Below are 18432 nucleotides of genomic sequence, written 5' to 3'. Positions count from 1 at the left end.
GTACGCTTGGAACATTATCCGACATCTTGAGATTATAAACCGTCTGATGTGCTGATATTTTATCTGATGACGTCTCCTGGGCCTGCTGGTGGTGAAAGATTTTCCAGATTTGTGAAGTGTGATGAAAGTGCGGGTAGTATCTCATCCTGACTGGCAGAGCTAAAATGTAACTCTTTGACCTTCTGAACTTGAAAACTTCTTTTGGAAGCTGTGAAATGTCGATCCACAGTAGCTGCCGACCTTAGACGTTTCTGCTTTTCCCTGGAGCTTCGTCTTTTCTTTTGTTCTTAATACTGGTTAATAATCTCCAACACTAAGAGGCCGACCACGCGGATGCTCATTTCATTACTCCAGAAATGTTGAGTAGTGACTTCATCCTGGAATGCAATTGATTTTGTTGGACAGAAACACGCACAGAAGGAAGGACTCCAGGCAGTTTTGAAGACTTCAGAACCCTAACAAAATAAATCCTAGTGTGTGGAATCTCAGACTCTGCAGACAGTGATTTGCACAGTGAGGCTGCTCAGAGAATCTAGTGCATTTGGGGATAAGTGATTCATCTGGGCCAAAGCTTATCCTTGTGTGGGTGGAGGGTGGGTGTGCCAAGCAAATCACTATGTACATTGAATCAACTGCAAGGACCTAATTTTATTATACCGAGCATGTGTGTTCACAGTAAATGCCCACCTCGAGTCATTAGATTCTTCATAATATATTAGAAGTGATCAGATGGCAATAAGTCTTGGAGGTTGTTGCAGTGGCTGACTCTGGCAGCCTCTGCAGTTGGAACTGAAGAGGCAGACACCACCCCACCCCCACCCCCCACCAACACACACACATGCACATCCCAGAATCCTGGACCTTGGTAAAACCCCACAGAGAAAGCAAGCGGGCTTGTTTAGCAGGTGGATATGGTCACAATGTGTGTTTGTTGCACAACATCCTTAACTGAAAGGAGCACTCAGAGGGATGGGATAGGGGTCAGTGTTGGTGTTAGCAGAACAGGCCGCATGGTCTTCTGAGATTTCAAGCCAAAGGTCAACAGGTTGTTGTCTTGAACTCTGTTCACATACAGGCAGTGAGTTCTGTTCACCAGACATAAATCTCAAGTGCCACTCATTTTGCCAAATGAAGCCAAGTTTAAGATATGACTACGTAAAAATAATGCACGTGAGAGTCCCCAGGTGCCGCCTCTGTTTTTGTATTTCTTTATTCATTCTGAAGTATTGCAGAGTACTTCAAATTATCAGAAATGTAATATACAAGTTGCAAAGCTTTCTGTTCTTAAATGCATTCTTAGTTCAGCATTGGCAGTAATTAATACCAGCTTTCCTTCTAGTTAATGGACTTGATGTTTCTAAAATTAAAAAAAAAAAAAAATGGGGGACTGGCCTTGTGGCGTAATGGATTAAGCCACCACCTGTGATGCCAGCAACACATATGGGTGCTGGTTTGAGTCACTGCTGCTCCATTTCTGATTCTGCTCCCTGGGAAAGCAGCAGCTGATGGCCCAAGTGCTTAGGCCCCTGTGCCCATGTAGGAGACCTGGATGAAGCTCCTGGCTTCTGGCTTCAACTTGGCCCAGCCCTGACCATTACAACCATTTGGGGAGTAAACCAGTGGATAGAAGATCTTTCTATATTTCTCCATCTTTCTCTCTATATATAACTCTAGCTTTCAAATAAATAAGTCTTAAAAAGTTTTCAAATAAATAAGTCTTAAAACCTCACAAAATAACAACGAAGCTAATCTGTTCAAAAATACTGTCCAGAATACTTGGGCTTTATTTTTTTTAAGAGTATGCAATTTTTTTAAGATTTATTTATTTATTTGAAAGGCAGAGTTACACAGAGAGGAGAGGCAGAGAGAGAGAGAGAAAGAGAGAGGTCTTCAATCCTCTGATTCACTCTCCAATTGGCCACAATGGCTAGAGCTGTGCCAATCTGAAGCCAGGAGCTTCCTTCCAGTCTCCCATGGGGTGCAGGGGCCCAAGGACTTGGGTCGTCCTCTACTACTTTCCCAGTTCATAGCAGAGAGATGGATAGGAAGTGGAGCAGTCAGGACTTAAACCAGTACCCATATGGGATGCCGGTACTACAGGCAGCAGGCTTACCTGCTATGCCACAGCGCTAGCCCCGACTTTTAAAAAAATCTTAAATACACTTCAGAAGTAATTATTTTATTATTTTAATTTCACATGTATGATGTTTGCATGTGGTAATTTGAAACAGGTATTCAATGAGTAATGATCAAGTTATGTTAACATTTTCATCTCAAACATTTAAAAAATTTTATTAGCAATAGTTGTACATATTTATGGTGTATAATATGGTGTTTCAATGCAAGTCATATTTTTAAAGAAAAATTTCTTAAACTCTGGGTTAAAAAGCTATGAAGTTATGTGACAAAATTATAGAGCTATTACTGTTACTTATATAATTTGAAAACATTCTAACTGTCTTGATGTGTATTTTCATGAGTGAGTTTGAAATTGGGTGACATGCCTTACTCTTTTTTTTTTTTTTTTTAAGATTTATTTATTTATTTGAAAGAGTTACAAAGAGAAAGAGAGGCAGGGAGAAAGCCTGGGAGAGAGAGGTCTTCCATCTGCTGTTTCACTCCCCAATTGGTTGCATGGCTAGAGCTGCACCGATCCAAAGCCAGGAGATGGGAACTTCTTCTGGGTCTCCCACGCAGGTGCAGGGGCCCAAGGACTTGGGCCATCTTCTACTGCTTTCCTAGTTCATAGCAGAAAGCTGGATCAGAAGTGGAGCAGCTAGGATTCAAACCGGCGCCCATATAGGATGCTGGCACTGCAGGCAGCAGCTTTACCCACTACGCCACAGTGCCGGCCCCAGACCTGCCTTACCTTAAGAACCTTGTAGGACTTTTGTTGCGATCTTACAGGCTACAGCAGTGTGAGAATAGCCTAAAAGCTCCTGGATGCTGGAGTCACACCTGGGTTTGGATTCTGATCTCTACCCACTAAATTTGCAAAGGTGTTTGAAAAAGTCATACAGCCTTCCTACACTTTGGTTTCCTTACAGGTCATTGGAAATGAAAACATTCAATGTAAAGTACTCATTAGGAGTTGGCACAGAGTAGGTATTCAGGAAGCTGTGTGGGTGTCATCTTTGCTTTTCTTAAAAAGAGAAGGTAGTTCTTGGCTATAGATGACTGGTAATGATGAGTGACAGAGGAAACTTAAATTATGGTAACTGAACAATTACAATTGCTGTCAAAAACGTCCTGCACAGGTGTTCTTAATATTGGCTGCACTTTGGATTATCTGTGGAGCCTTAAAAAAATGCTGATACCTAGGCTCTGCCCCCAGGAGTCCTTCTATTAATCTGGGGTGCATCCTGGCAATAGAATTTTTTTTTTTTATTTGACAGGTAGAGTTATAGACAGTAAGAGAGAGAGAGAGAAAGGTCTTCCTTCTGTTGGTTCACTCCCCAAATGGCTGCTACCTGCCAATCTGAAGCCAGGAGCCAGGTGCTTCTTCCTGGTCTCCCACATGGGTACAGGAGTCCAAGCACTTGGGCCATCCTCCACTGTCCTCCCGGGCCACAGCAGAGAGCTGGACTGGAAGAGGAGCAACCAGGACTAGAACCCAGCGCCCATATGGGATGCCAGCACTGCAGGCGGAGGGTTAACCAAGTGAGCCACGGCGCTGGCCCACAATAGAATTTTTCAAAGCTCCCTCCACAATTCTGTGCAGCCAAGGACAGAGAACTAACTGCTGCTTTGTAGTAATGACAGTGTGCTGAAGGTTATTCTGCTCTCAAGTGTAACAGTACGATACAAGACTTAAGTTGTATGGAATGCTTTCCTGAGAAGGTTCTTGCAGACCGAGAGTTTGCCTGCTGGCCAAATTCAGCCTGTTGCCTCTTCTTATAAATAAAATTTTGTTGGAACACAGCCATGCCCATTTGTTTATAGTTGGTCTCTGTTGGCTTTCCTGCTCCAACAGAAGGGTTGAGACCATGGTGTCCCACAAAACCTGAGCTGTTACATTTTGGCCCTGCACAGAAAATGTTTCTGACTCCTGCTGTAGACCACATGCCAACTGAATTATGATGCTGTTTTCCTAAATATATTCAAGAAAGTTAACCCACCACACCAATATCTCTTAGACTCTGCAAACTCTTCCTACTTCTAAAAAGAAATGGCCAACATTAGCTTGAGGTTAGTGATATGCTTTAATGCATTGAAAAACCATTCTCGATACTTTTTTTTTGAGATGGCTAATTTTAAACACCACATTTTTAATATAGTTCTTGAAATTACTCTTTAAACTTTGTCTTGCAGATACTGTAATAATCTGCTTATCAAAAATTTAGCATAGGATGCTGTGATAACTTCCTGGCTGAAAATGTAGAAGTTGAAGTATTGTCTTGGCATGGCTTGGTCTCAGTTCTTGTCTCTGATACAGGAAGGAATTCAAGGACAGGGCACAACAAAGTACAGCAGAGGAATAATATTTATGAAGCAAAAGTACACAGTTGGGAAGGAGTGGTAGCCACACGCCGAGTGCCCCACAGGTCTCACAGTCATCTCTCTATATGATTGGAGACATACGGGGTGGTAGTTGCAGCAGGCTATAACCGAATACTTATAGTGGTGGTGTCTGGAGTTTGAGGTTTGAATACCATCCATTTTCTTGCACTTTTTGGAAGTCTCAAAGTATCATGGCATCAGGTTCATGATGGGAGTATGCATGTGGGCCATGGTAATTTCATTATAATGATATTACAGTAGGCTGTAGGTCATCACAACGAGTGAGAAGCCACATTTTTCCAGCGGGCACCATTTCTGGGCAGCAGTTTTGCACCACCCATGGTTTTCCAAAGCACATAAAGGGGAGGTTGCAGTGCAGTAGGCAGAGTATTAGGGAGGTGCTGGTGACCTCATCTGTTCCTCTTTGCCTTAACTGCCTGCTTGCCTATCCCATCTCTCCTCCTCCCTCAGAGATTTCCATCCTTTAATCTTTATGGAAGGCCAAAGGAGGAAGGTTTGTTTTCTATACCTTCTTCATGTTGTGTCAGGGAATGAAAATCCCTTGGTAACCTGGAGGTTCATGGTAGGAGTGAGAGGTTTGCTGAAAGTCTTTGGTAATGGCCGGATCCTTGTATGATCATCATCTTTACGTGAAGCTGTTGGGAGAGACAAATTTGACAATTAGACTGAGTGTATATGGTCTAAAAAGGAGAGTAAGACCTTGTCAGGAAAGGAAGAGCTTGCTGCCTCCCAGATGGTGGAAGCTGTGGGGTTTCCCTTGCAAAATCACAGAGCCACTTGGCTTGATTGTGAATCCTTTTGCTGTCTTCTTCCATAAGCCCACTGTTGTTAATGTAAGTGCAGCAGATTTTTACTCATCACTGCACATACTCTTCCCTGTTCGGCCAGTAGGTAATATAGAGCTAGTTAGTTGTCAATGACCACTTCAGCTAGGGAATCTAAAGAGTCTTTAGTCACTGTGTGGTCTGGGATAAGTTACCCAAAGCATTAGACAGATTTCTTAAAGCAACTTCATAGTATATAGTGAGGTTTTCTCCTTTTGCAATTATGGTGGAAAGGTTTACCTGTCAATGGCAGTTGTCTGAAAACAGTAGAAGTAAAAAGAGCAGGTCTTTGGGAAGTGTAATAACTTAATCTCTCTCTCCCTCCTTCCCTCTCTCCCCACTTCCCCCTCCCCCTCTCCCTTCTCTTTCTTTCTCTCTCTCTCTCTCTCTCTCTCTCTCTCTCTCTGGGAGTTTAGGGTAAAGGCAAAAGATTTTGGTTTCAGCCCCTTTTGAAAATCAATTTGCGATCCTCAATTCGCTCTCCAGTTAGGCAGATTATCCTCTGGGTGTGCCTGTGAAGATTCAAGAGGTAGAGGTTTAATTCTTGACAGGTGTGCCCACCTAGAAATCCTTGTAATTGAATTGCAAGAGAAGTGCTAAGTAGCACCTGATAGGCAAATTGAAGGATCAGGAGCAAGCTTGCCATCTACTCTCATGATGACACAGCTGTCTTAGAATAGGGATCCCATGTGGGAATTCAGAACTGAGTATCTCCCTATCAGTGAGAAAATTGGTATTATAACCTGTGAATCCAGAGCCACCCAGTGCTCTAGGAGTATGGTAGTCATATGTATTCCTGAGCCCCTTCAGTCCTTGGAAAAGGACTTGAGACAACCAGGAGTCCGCTCCTCCCTGTGGAGCTAAGGGGAATCGCACTTGCAGTGCCCCTGTTGTTTGCACTGGGGGCAGGGCTGGCAGGGTTTTCAGGTGCGGATGTTCCTTGCCCCAGTGTCCCAGCTTTCCACACTGACACATTCTCTCTCGGGCTTTTCAGCCGCATTGGTTACCTCCTGGGTTGGCCTTAAGGTGACAGGGTGCTGGTTACAATGACTGCTGTCATATGATCCTGTTGTCTGGGCCATTGTTTCCCACGTTGACGTCCCCTCTTCTCAGTTTAGTCTCTATTATTAAACACTCCAAATGCTGACCACAGCATCTGGTGCATGGGGATTTGGACTCCTATTGCCAGTTTCTGGAGTTTCCTTTAAATATTTGGGGCTAACCAACTGCTGAGATGGGGAAGACCTGTCCTTCAGGGATGTTTTGGCGTGTGTTAAGATCTCTTGAAGGCCTTTACCAAGTGTCCTTGGAATAAGCTGGATTCTCTCCCTGCTGTTGTTTTACTTACATGATTTGGTCATAATTTACGGGTTGTACAATATAGTGTTTTCATTCCAGCAGCTAGACAAGTCACTGTAATCTTGACACCTCAAGACCTCTCGGCCCTGCTGGTAATTTCAGTTAGGTTCCACTTGTGGACAGTTGTGGCGTCCACATCATACTGAGTAGGCTGCTGAGCTACCAAGGACTCAGCGTGGGCCTGGGCTGAGGCTCAGATCTGTTGTGTTTCTTCAGGGTTGCAGCACATGGACAGGACAATGTGTAGGTCACCCGAGGTCAAGCTGAACACCAAAATTAGGGCCTGCAACTCCTCAGGAACTTTGGTGGGGTCTTCTGGAAACATCCCTAGATTTTGTTTACACTGATTTAAGTCAGTCATGGAAAAAGGGACAAGTACTCAGTAATTGTCCCAGCATCTGTTAGCCACCTTTCCCAGAGGACAAAGCTTACCGTTACCTGGATGGTAGAAGGCCCCAGTACAAGTGATTCTGGTACAGGGGGCTAGATCCTGTGGTAGCCTGGAGTCAGTGGGCTAGTAGCAGGTGAGAGAGAATTGGGGCTTGAGGGAGAGGGCAAGACTCATCACCCTTTGGGATGGGCTGGGCAATAGAATGAGCTGAGCTTGAGGTGGTTGAGCCGTGAGGTATGCAGGACCACTCAGTAGTGAGTCATCCATCGTGTCTATCTGTTCTCTTAAATTTGGTATTCCTAGGAAGGCCTGGGCATAACAGAGCCTATAGTTTCCCATAAGAGCAGGATTTTCACAGTGCCATGGAGGCCTGGATGTAAAGAATTTCTGGCATTTTTGTTGTTGTTGTTGTCTCTTGGCCAGTGTTGCAAAAGAAAATAAAATTTTTAGTTTTTAGAGCATTAGTTTAAAATTTCTCAATTCTGAGAGAGGGAGCCCAGGAGTGAGTCTGTGATGGTAGTTGGGGAATTTCCATGATTGAAAAGCCTCTTCACACCAGGTAAAGGAGTAGGTCATGCTGTGTGGTAGCCCTGTTAGTGGACGGGCTGCAGTCTGGTGTCCTGGATCTCAACTGGGTCACTGGGTGCTCCAGGCATCCCCGGGTGCCCCTTGTGGACCTATTTGGACCTGGTTTCCCAGAAGCTCAAACATGATACTTAGCACCTGCGCAACCTTGGATCCTTCATTTTTCCCAGATTACCACGGCCTCTGAGACTTTCCATGAGGGGTATTTGGGGTTGATCATGAGAGATCTTAGTCCTCATTGTTAGCCAGGTGGTAGCCTACTCAGCACTTCAGGTGCAGCCTATCACGATAAAACACTAAAATGACTGTAAAAGCTATCAGTTGAAGAAGGAGAGGGACACCCTTCTTTTGAGAAGATGGAGGTCCTCACAGATGGAATATTACTGTTTGAAGACCAAAAACCTCATTGGCAAGGGCAATAATATCCATAGAGCACTTACCCTCAAAGTGTGAGAGGGTACAAGCAATAGGGACTGTGGGAGATGCCAGGTAGTCATAGTATTAAGAAGAAAGAGACCTCTGGTCATTGCCCCATTTGGGAGCAAATTCCACCTGGCCCCACAAGCCTTCCTCAGGACAGACTCAACAGTGTCCAGTCTGTACTGTATAGGCTCTCAGCCTTCACACCTCCAACAGTCGCTGTGGGGAGCAGATGTGGCTGAACTAGGAAGCGTTATTTGCAGTGGGTTGCCAGAGAGGAAAGACCAGACAATGCCATGATTTTCAAGCACAGAGAGGTGATAATCAATAAGGAGACTCTGGGTGGGCATTTTAGTCCTGGATGGCTCACCACCGGTATCACAGGATGACTAGGTCTAGATCCTTATCTCTGATACAGGAAAGGATACAAGGATAAGACACAAGCAAGATACATTGAAGAATTGAGGTTTATTTGCAGAGTGGAAGTACACACTCTGGGGGGAATGTGGTTATGCTTGAGAGTGAGCTGTGTTCCACAGGGCTTGGGGTCATCCCATTATGAGATCTGGAAGTGTAGGGGCAGTGTCTATAGTGGGTTTTAATTGGATATTCGTAGTGGGTGGGGTTTGGGACAAAGTTTGAACACTGTCCATTTTCTCGCCTTGTTTGGAAGGCTCAGAAGTGTCTTGGCATCAGGTGCATGAATGGAGTAGAAGTGTTACCTATGGCACATTTATTATGGTGATATTATGATAGGCTATAAACCATTGCGGGGTACAGTCAGCTGCCATGTTGGTTATTTTCATCTGGTGCCAGTTCTAGGCAGAAATGGTTTTACACAGTGCAGAAAGGGGTGAAGGGTTTGGGGTAGAATAGGTGGGGTTGTAGGGAAGGGCTGGTGATCTCAGCTCCTCTTCTTTGCCCTTACTCTTTCTGGCCTATATCAAGTGGTCATCGTCAAACATAGTCAGCCATGAGAGGCTTTGTAAGATGCTGCGAGCAGTTGAGAGCACTGGGTGGCTGCTGCTTCTGTGTCTTCAAGTCTTTTTTGAAGAAGTTCTCAGCAGAAGTGGATTCTTGTCTATTTACCTTCCCTGCTTACTCATGAAAAGGGTGCTGTTGCTGTCGGAGAAGTCAGTGGTGACGTGGCAATACCAGGTCATGGAGGACATGCTCAGCATTACCGTCAAGGTCTTTGCTGACAAATCAGGACCTCATCATGACATACACCCCCTGTTCTTCCATCCTGGACGTAATCTGAACCTGGTAGTGGATATGGACAATGTCTTTAAAGAGCCTAGATGCTGCCCTCTGTCATGCCTTTCTGAGGACCTCGCCAGCATATGGTGTGGGGCACTCTGCTTTTTATTTTTTTTAAAGATTTATTTATGTATTTGAAAGAGCTACAGAGAGGCAGAGAATGAGAGAGAGAGAGAGAGAATGAATCAAGATCCTCTGTCTGCTGGTTCACTCCCCAAATGGCCGCAGCTGCCGGAGCTGGGCCAATCCAAAGCCAGGAGTTAGGAGCTTCTACGGGATCTCCCACATGGGTGCAGAGACCCAAGGACTTGGGCCTTCCTCTGCTGCACTCCTAGACCACAGCAGAGAGCTGGATTGGAAGTGGAGCAGCCAGGACTCGAACTGGAGCCCATGTGGGATGCTAGCACTGCAGGCGACAGCTTTACCTGCTACACCACAGCATCAGCCCCAAGGCACTCTGCTTTATGCTGTCTCAGCATCCTAGCTGCTGATGGATGCCTGAAACCTCATTAGCATACCAAGAGGTTTTAATACGAATTGTTAGTTTAGCAATAGAGATGAGACAGGTTTAATCACCAATGCCACATTTGATCATCCTGGTGCTAATTTGATCCTTGTTTCAGTAAGACTGCAATTTCTCTTATGAGGAAAGATAAAATTTTCCAACAGAAATGGTGAGAATTTTGTCAAGTCATAGCTTTATCCCCTGCATTTTCATTGCTCTTTGCACGTCTCTCAGGGCAGCGGGAGTGCTTTGCCTTATTTTTAATGATAAGTACTTCACAGTTGCCAGCAGTCTGTCCTGAGATACTGGTGAACACCCAGCTTGGCTTGTACCGCTCGGGAGCCAAATGGACTTGATCCCTTGCCCAGTGACTCAGATGCAAAGGCGCAGATTCATGCCTTGGCAAAACGGTTCCCCTCAGACTGTAACTGCCAGTATCTTCCTAGACTATAGAGGGTTTCCATGAAGTGTGCACAGACGCATTCTCCCAAGACTCTGAACTTTTGGGCAGTAATGACTGTCTCTTCAGCGTCGTGTCCTTGGAAAGCCAGGGCAGCATGTTGCTGTAGGTGTAGCTGCAGAGCAGGGAGGGACAGAGGAAAATCGTCTCTGCCTGACGCCTCTGCTCTGTTCAGCTGGGCTGCAGTAAAACCACTCGCTTCTTGTTTTCATGGATTTTTTTGTTTGTTTTCTTTGTGAAAGTTTCACTTCTAACATGTTTGGATGAGTAATTGGATAAGTCACTCCTGCTGAGTCTACATAGGTTTATTTTTTTCTTCCTGCTTGAAGTTAAACACTTTAGAAAAATCCCTCAATTTGGGAGTCTTGAAAGATGTTTTCACCACCATTATTTGCTAAGGAAGCTGTATTTCATGGTGATTGGGTGACCTTTGTCAGGCCTGTGTGGAAGTGGCCTTCCCGGGACCCCTGCCCTCACCTGCTCCCCCCAGGCCCTTCCTGCTGCAGCCCTGTGAGAATCGGCTTCCAGCACAGTTCCAGCACCTGTCCTGTTCCTGGTCTTTCCCTGCTCCTTGTCACCCTTGAATCCCACCACAAGCCAGATCTGCGATCGCTGGGATCTCCAGGGCAGGATTGGGGGTTAGTAAAAAGAAACACTGGAAAAGACACACTGCTTTGTGGAACTCAGTGAGCAGAGGAGTGACCTACCCAGAAAACATAGGCAGTGAGAGTGCCTGCACTTCAGCCCCTCCTCAGAGTTCCCGCTTGGAGTCCTTGAGTTACACAGGACACATCGGCTTATGGTAAACCAGGCCTTAGACTCAAATTAGCTCCATAAAAGGCCTTGTTGGAAGAATGTCACCTGCTTCTGAGACTGTGAGTGAGCAGACCTCAGGAAGGGGGGTGCCCCAGGCAGGGCTGGGACCTGCACAGCTTGCAGTCCCGAGGCTCTGTGCGGTGAGAGGACATAGTTCCTGCCCTGTGCACATCCCAGCCAGCTGTGGCCTGAGGTTGTGGCACTGTCTTGTTCTGGGCTGTGGGATTTAAACATGCAGGTCAGATGGTCACAGGTCACCTTGCTCATCCCTTTGTTCTGGGGGCAAGCAGTGATCGTCGGGACCTTTCTGTTAATTTTCTAAGATAGAACTTTCCAGAAAAACTGCATTCTTCTTTATTCCAATATGAGTTGGGAAGATATTAACTGATTTTGATACTGTTTTCTCTCATTTAGATTTTTGAAAAGATTTATGTGTTAGAAAGGCAGAATGACAGAGTGAGTGAGTGAAAAAGAGATCTTTCATCACCTGGTTCACTCTACAAATGGCTGCAACAGCCAGGTTCTGGCCAGGTTGAAGCCAGGAGCTGGGAACTCCATTTGGGTCTTCTAAGTAGGCAGCATGGGCCCAAGGACTTGTACTTAATTTCTCAGGTGCGTTAGCAGGAAACTGAATCAGAAGTGAAGTAGCTGGGACTTGAACTGGCACTCTGATATTGGTTGCTAGTGTCAGAAGGGATAGTTTAACCCACTGTGTATAACATCGACTCTTATTTTCTTGACTGAAAATCTTCATTCTAGAATTATAGGAGGAGTAGTCTTGGAATTATTTAGCCAAAAATCTTATAGCTCTTTACATTCAACAATTCAAAAACATGAATGAATAAAAATGAATGAATGAATGAATGAATGAATCAGGATTCATTCATTTCAAGGTTCTATGCTGTTTTATGGGGAAGTACCAGTAACTAAAACTGAGTTAGCCTATGTGTCAGCCAGTGCCAGGTGATTCTACAGGTATGAACTCATTTTTATTCTCTAGCACATCTCTAACTGGGCAGTAGTGCTATCTCCACTTTTAGTGTAGAAAATTAAGACTTGGAAAGTTTAAGTATCTTTTTTTAGAAACAAAAGTGGGGGATATTATTAGAGTTGATATAATGTGAAACACATGAGAAAAAGCTATAGGAGACACAACAGAAGGGTCAGTAGGGCCCGGATCATAGCCTGAAAGGCATGCTGAAGATTTTGGTGTTATGAGACACTGGGTTTTTGGATACGAGGGGTGATGTCCTAACTGTGCCGGCAAAAATGCACAGCATGGGAGAGACTGCCAGTGACCAGGAGGCTGCTCACAAGGCTGCAGCAAGCCAAAGGAGGACCTGAACCAGGTGGCTGCGAGTAAGAAAGGGTACAGAGAAACTTGAGATTTTCTTCCAGGCTTTCCTCTAAGTCCCATCTCTGGGGCTTGGTTTTAAATTTTCTCGCAGAGAGCGCTACTGATTCTGCAATTATCTTCAACTTCAGCGGCAAATAAATACATAGTAGGAGAAAAACAAAAAGTTAAATTTTAAAAAATTTTGATTACACTAGTTATCTTTCGTGGTGAGGAAGTAAAAATGATTGAGCTCCTAGGAGCCAGGTGTTTAGCTTGCACCTGTGACGTGTCTATAGTTCTAAGCCTCGTTTACCACTCCTAAGTACCAAGTTCAGGCTATGAAACCAGCAAGTCTCCTTTATTTCACTGAAGCCAAGAGTAACACAATTTAAAAAAACAAACAAACAAACAAAAAAAACCATGATTTTAGTTTTTCTGCTATCTAAGTTAAAAGTTTTATACCTAAGGGTGAGTATGATGAATTTAGGGAAGAGGTGTGAGGAGAAGGGGATGTGTCCTCTATCTCTGTGTCATTATGTTTTTATATTCTGTGAGCATTTTCTGGATGAGATTTGCAAACGTGTCCTGATGACTAGTGATTGCTGTCCTCTCTCGGCAGATTTCTGCTCATGGCAGATCTTCTTCCAATGTCAATGGTGGACCTGAACTTGCTCGTTGCGTGAGTCCTGAAGGTATTCCATTTCTCTCATAATGGAAATATTGCTTGTGAACTTGGCTTCTACTCAGAACCCGCTGGTGCTAACTGATGATCTTTCTAACCAGGGATGTAGTCATATCAGCTCTTAGCCCAGTCAGCCCTACTGGATGATGGTGGAGGAGACTTCAGGATGAATAAAAGCTTGTGGTTGTAATTTAGGCTGTCACAGTTTCATGTCTTAAACCCAGGCTTCCTTTATTTTCCCTTGGAGATCTCACAACTTCTAAATGTATTTGCTTCCTCTCAACTTCTTTTGCTGTTTTCACTTTTAAACTTTATTTTCCTTTTATTTATCTGAAAAGTAGAGAGACTGAGACAGACAGATGTCTTCTGTCCACTGGTTCACTCCCCAAATGCCTGCAATACCCAGGACTGAACCAGGCTGCAACCAGGATCTGGTAACTTAATCCAGGTCTCCAACATGGTGATTGTGACGCAAGTGCTTGAACCATCATCACCTGCTGCCTCCCAGGGTATTGCATTAGCAGGAAGCTAGCATTGAGAGTGGACTCGATCCCAGGCACTCCTAAATGGATGCCAGGGATCCCAAGCAGCATCTTCACCATTCTGACAAATGCCTGCTCCCTCTCTCTCACATAACAAACACACGTCTGTTTATTTGCTGTCTGCTGTGTGCTGGGCACTGGGACACATTGTGAAAAGTGGCTTCATCTTAGTGGTTCCCCTAACCCCCAGCATACATCTTGTTAAGTGAGCTTTGAGCCGGGATTAACTTTAATGAGGTATCCTGTGTGGGAAGAATTTCTTAGCAAAAAATCTTAGGGAGAAACGTTGGGAACATTTCTAAGATTAAATCCTCATCCCCGATCCCTCTCCTTTTCTTGAGCATTGGCAAAAAAGTCTAGAAGAGTTTTAATTGGAGTTCTTTTAACCCAAGTTTACTTCAATTGATGTTTCAGGGATTGTTAAATTCATTGATTATGTTGGTTTCTGATTCCAGTCAACAAGGGCAAAAGGAAATTGGCGATTCAGATGTTCTATTCAGGAAATATGCTGAGAGCTTTTCTTTAGGTTTAATATAGATTTAGAAATGAATGCACTGCAAGTTATTATAAATATGTAGAAATCAATACAAATGCTTTCTTTAGACTCTGCATTTATCCTCTTTGCAGGTGTGAATGGAAACAGGTGCTCTGAAACCTCGACGCTTCTTGAGAAATACAAAATTGGGAAAGTCATTGGTGATGGCAATTTTGCTGTAGTCAAGGAGTGTATGGACAGGTGAGTAGATGGTGAGGTCACTCTCTCCTCACCTAGGTATACCTTTCTCCTTGGAGTTTATTCTTAATGAGCAAAAGGCCTTTCTTGGAAGTCTTTTTCCTCCTTTCTGATAGGGTCTACACTGGGGCCATCTGTTTTGCCAGTCCACAAGCAATTTGGTGGGGAAAAGAGTATGCATGCACATAAAGTATAAAGCTGGTTTGTGTGCATTTAGGCTGAGAGATAGCCAGGACCTGTCCACGAACCATGGAAGAAGTGGGAAGAATAAGATTGATTTAAAGTAAACTCTGATAATAGTGACCTGTGCCAGGCCCTGTTCCCAGTCTGTACTTGTGTTTTAAATTTTCCCACGAGCATTAGCAGGGAACTGGATGGGACATGAAGCAGCCAGGATTCAAACCAGCACCCATGTGGGATGTAGGCACTGAAGCCAGCAGCTTAACCAACCACGCCACAGTGCCAGCCCTGAGTTAATACTTGAGTATACCAGTAGTCTGGAGGGAGGGCATGCACTCCAAATCAGCCCATGTTTACCTATTCTGGTCCCTTTGTAAGCAGTATGAAGATCAGAAATGACTCAGGTTAGAATCTTCTTGTTTATAGGCCACTCTCTTTCCTGTTCTAAGTGGTAATATCTACTGTTTGTGGAGAATTTTCCAGAAAGTCCTGGAAATTGCAGTGTTTCTATTTTGTTCACATCCCCACTAAAGCTTTAATGCTCCTTATACTGATAACACAGGGTAATGCACAGTTCTCTGCGCCTTTTTTAATTAGCTCTGGGACAGAGCTTGCCACCCAAGTAACAAATTAGGCATCTAAAGTATGATTTCTAAGAACTCATTAGAAACCTCAGGCAGAATCTGAAGTCATTCTTCCAGGAGAGACCTCATCAGTGTGTACCGGGACTGTCTGACTTTTGCAGCCATATGCACTTGAGAGAACGAATGGCTTCTAAGGATACTGTGATGTTCTTTTTTCAATTTTTTAAATTTATTTTCATTGCATTTGAAAGGCAGATGGAGAGAGCTCTTCCATCCACTGGCTCACTCTCCAAATGTCCACAACAGAAAGGGCTGGGCCAGGCTGAAGCCGGGAAATTGGAACTCCATCCGGGTCTCCCACATGAGTGGCAGAGGATCAAGGGACTTTAGTCCTCACCTGTTGCTGCCCAGAGTTTGCAGCAACAGGAAGCTAGATTAGAAGCAGAGTAGCTGGAGCGGAACCAGGCACTCCAGGATGGGATGTGGGCATCCCAAGCAGTGACTTAACCACTGTGTCACATGCCCGCCCCTCCAGGGTTCTTTACCAAATTGCTTTCCTGTAGTAAAAGATAATTTCATCTGAACATGCCAAAAATAACTTAAAGTGGTAAAAATAATTTCAAGATTCTTGTATCCAAGTAAATGATCTCTGCAGTGCCCAATATGAGCATTTAAAGGTATAAATAACATGGCACCAGGTCCTAGCTGGTTTGGGCTGAGAGATAATGACAGCCTGTGGACCTCTCGGTTTTCAGTTGTGGGCTCATGTTGATGTTATGTTGCTATAAAAATGCATTTATCAAAAATTTTTTAATTTGATCCATTTTTCCTAATTCTGAGTCTTAACAGAACTCAAGAGAACTAAGACATTTAAATATGGGAAGAGTATTTCAGAGAAATTTTAAATGTGAGTTACTTAGTAATATAATATTATTTGTAAAAAGAGATTAATATACAGGGTGGCTTTGGTGTTTTGATTTGTTTCGTTTTGGTTACCTTTCTCCCGAGTCCTCTCAACTCTGCCTTTGGTGCACAGTAAGAGGCGCCAGGGCTTTCTCCCCGCAGCCTGTGCTGTGGTAGAAATCCAGGGTAATTTGCGTCTGTAACTGGTCTACTCTCATTATTCCCTAGGTCCACTGGAAAGGAGTTTGCCCTAAAGATTATAGACAAAGCCAAGTGCTGCGGCAAGGTATGGTGTCCTTAACCGCTTTGTAGGTGAGGCTGACATGAGGTGGTGAGAGGGTTCCTGAGAGGAAGGAGTGGAGAGACCACAGCCTGCCCGGACCACCTGTGATAGCGGGGAAAACAGCCAGGCTTTCTCTTCCTTGCTAATTTTCAGAAATTGTAAAATCCTAAAACCTACAAGCAATTTGGTCTTTGTCCCAGCTACCCAAAGCGTGTGTTCCCTTCTCTATATTTTTTATTTTTTTTTATTTTTATTTTTTTGGACAGGCAGAGTTAGACAGTGAGAGAGAAACAGAGAGAAAGGTCTTCCTTCTGTTAGTTCACCGCCCAAATGGCGGCTACTGCCAGCGCACTATGCCAATCCGAAGGCAGGAGCCAGGTGCCTCCTCCTGGTTTCCCATGCAGGTGCAGGGCCCAAGCACCTGAACCATCCTCCACTGCCTTCCCGGGCCACAGCAGAGAGCTGGACTGGAAGAGGAGCAACCGGGACAGAACCGGCACCCCAACCGGGACTAGAACCTGGAGTGCCGTTGCCACAGGTGGAGGATTAGCCTAGTGAGCTGCAGTGCCGGCCGTGTGTTCTCTTCTCCAGAGATGCTTATAGCAAGGCGCAGGTGCACTCCAGGGCACTGTGGGCATGCGTGGCTCTGAGGCTTGACCCCACTTTCCAGTCTCCTGGCTTCACGGAGGCTGGTAGATGACTCGGGATTCGTGGGTCAGAGACAAAAGACTTAGCAGGCAGCATGGACCCACTGTGTGCACTGGTCCGTCTGGCCCCCAAGTCCTGTGGCAGTGATGCAGGGGGCCTGCTGGCTGCTGTACACACAGTAGGATTGTGTCACAGCTGAGGAACCCATGCTTAGGGAACCCTTAGTCCCTAGGGCACTGCCACAAACCTGCCTACCTTTGCATCGGAGAATATTTTGATTATCCAGACCAGGAAGCAAATTCGCCCTTCGTTCTGCTGAGGGGTGATCCTGTCTCTGTGATGCAGGGGTATTTTCCATACAGACCTCCTTGGAAAGGGTTTGAGAGCACAGCTGAGGCACAGCATGCAGCCACATTGTGAAGAATTGCCTCCTTAGCAGCATGAACTGTTTTCTTTTTCTTTAAAAAATTATTTATTTATTTATTTGAAAGTCAGAGTTACACAGAGAAAGAAGGAGAGGCAGAGAGAGAGAAAGATCTTCTATCCGCTGATTCACTCCCCAGTTGGCTGCAAAGGCCAGAGCTGTGCCAATCTGAAACCAGGAGCCAGAAGCTTCTTCCATGTCTCTCATGAGGGTGCAGGAGCCCAAGCACTTGGGCCATCTTCCACTGCTCTCCCAGGCCATAGCAGAGAGCTGGATCAGAAGTGGAGCAGCTGGGACTCAAACCAGCGCCCATATGGGATGCCAGCACTGCAAGCTGTGACTTTACCTGCTATGCCACAGTGCTGGCCCCAGACTGTTTTCTTCTTTCCCATTCTGAGACTGGGGCTGGGAGAAGACCAGCCGATGAAATGCCGCTGGAGTATTGGTGCTTTACGCTTGAAAAAAACGGTGTCTACCAGTAACAACAAATACCTTTGCAGAGCCCTGAGTGATAGTACATCAGTTAGGAGAGCAGCCCTGGGGCTGCCCCGTTTAACACTGCAGCTGCTGGCCACGTCCTGCAGCTGAGCACCTCACATGAGATTAAACTGGAGTGAAATATGCTCTAAGGGTAAGATACACACCAGGCTTTGAAAACAATACTTAAAAAAATAAAAGTCTCGTTAATATTGTTATATTTGGGCCGGCGCCGCGGCTCACTAGGCTAATCCTCCGCCTTGCCGCGCCAGCACGCCGGGTTCTAGTCCCGGTCGGGGCGCCAGATTCTGTCCCGGATGCCCCTCTTCCAGGCCAGCTCTCTGCTGTGGCCAGAGAGTGCAGTGGAGGATGGCCCAGGTGCTTGGGCCCTGCACCCCATGGGAGACCAGGAAAAGCACCTGGCTCCTGGCTTCGGATCAGCACGGTGCGCCGACTGCGGTGCGCCGGCTGCAGCGCACCTGCCGCTGCGGCCATTGGA

The 18432-nt window shown here is 45.3% G+C and overlaps 1 protein-coding gene across 5 annotated transcripts in view; it reads left to right on the top strand.

Moving 5' to 3' along the window:
- DCLK2 (doublecortin like kinase 2) overlaps positions 1-18432 on the top strand; it is a 182504-nt gene that overhangs the window by 127723 nt on the left and 36349 nt on the right. For all 5 annotated transcript variants that reach the window (XR_518609.5, XM_008267349.5, XM_002716906.6 and 2 more), the window contains 3 exons: positions 13097-13169; positions 14329-14437; positions 16330-16387. Coding sequence is in view for 4 of the 5 variants with exons in the window: in XM_008267349.5 (XP_008265571.2) it covers positions 13097-13169; positions 14329-14437; positions 16330-16387 (240 nt within the window). In the remaining variant the exon portion in view is untranslated. The remainder of the gene's footprint in view (positions 1-13096; positions 13170-14328; positions 14438-16329; positions 16388-18432) is intronic.

The sequence above is a fragment of the Oryctolagus cuniculus genome, chromosome 8 (genome assembly GCF_051225735.1).
Source record: "Oryctolagus cuniculus isolate XC-2025 breed Fujian yellow rabbit chromosome 8, ASM5122573v1, whole genome shotgun sequence".
Classification (NCBI taxonomy): Eukaryota; Metazoa; Chordata; class Mammalia; order Lagomorpha; family Leporidae; genus Oryctolagus; species Oryctolagus cuniculus.
This window is presented reverse-complemented; position numbering and strand designations above follow the sequence as displayed.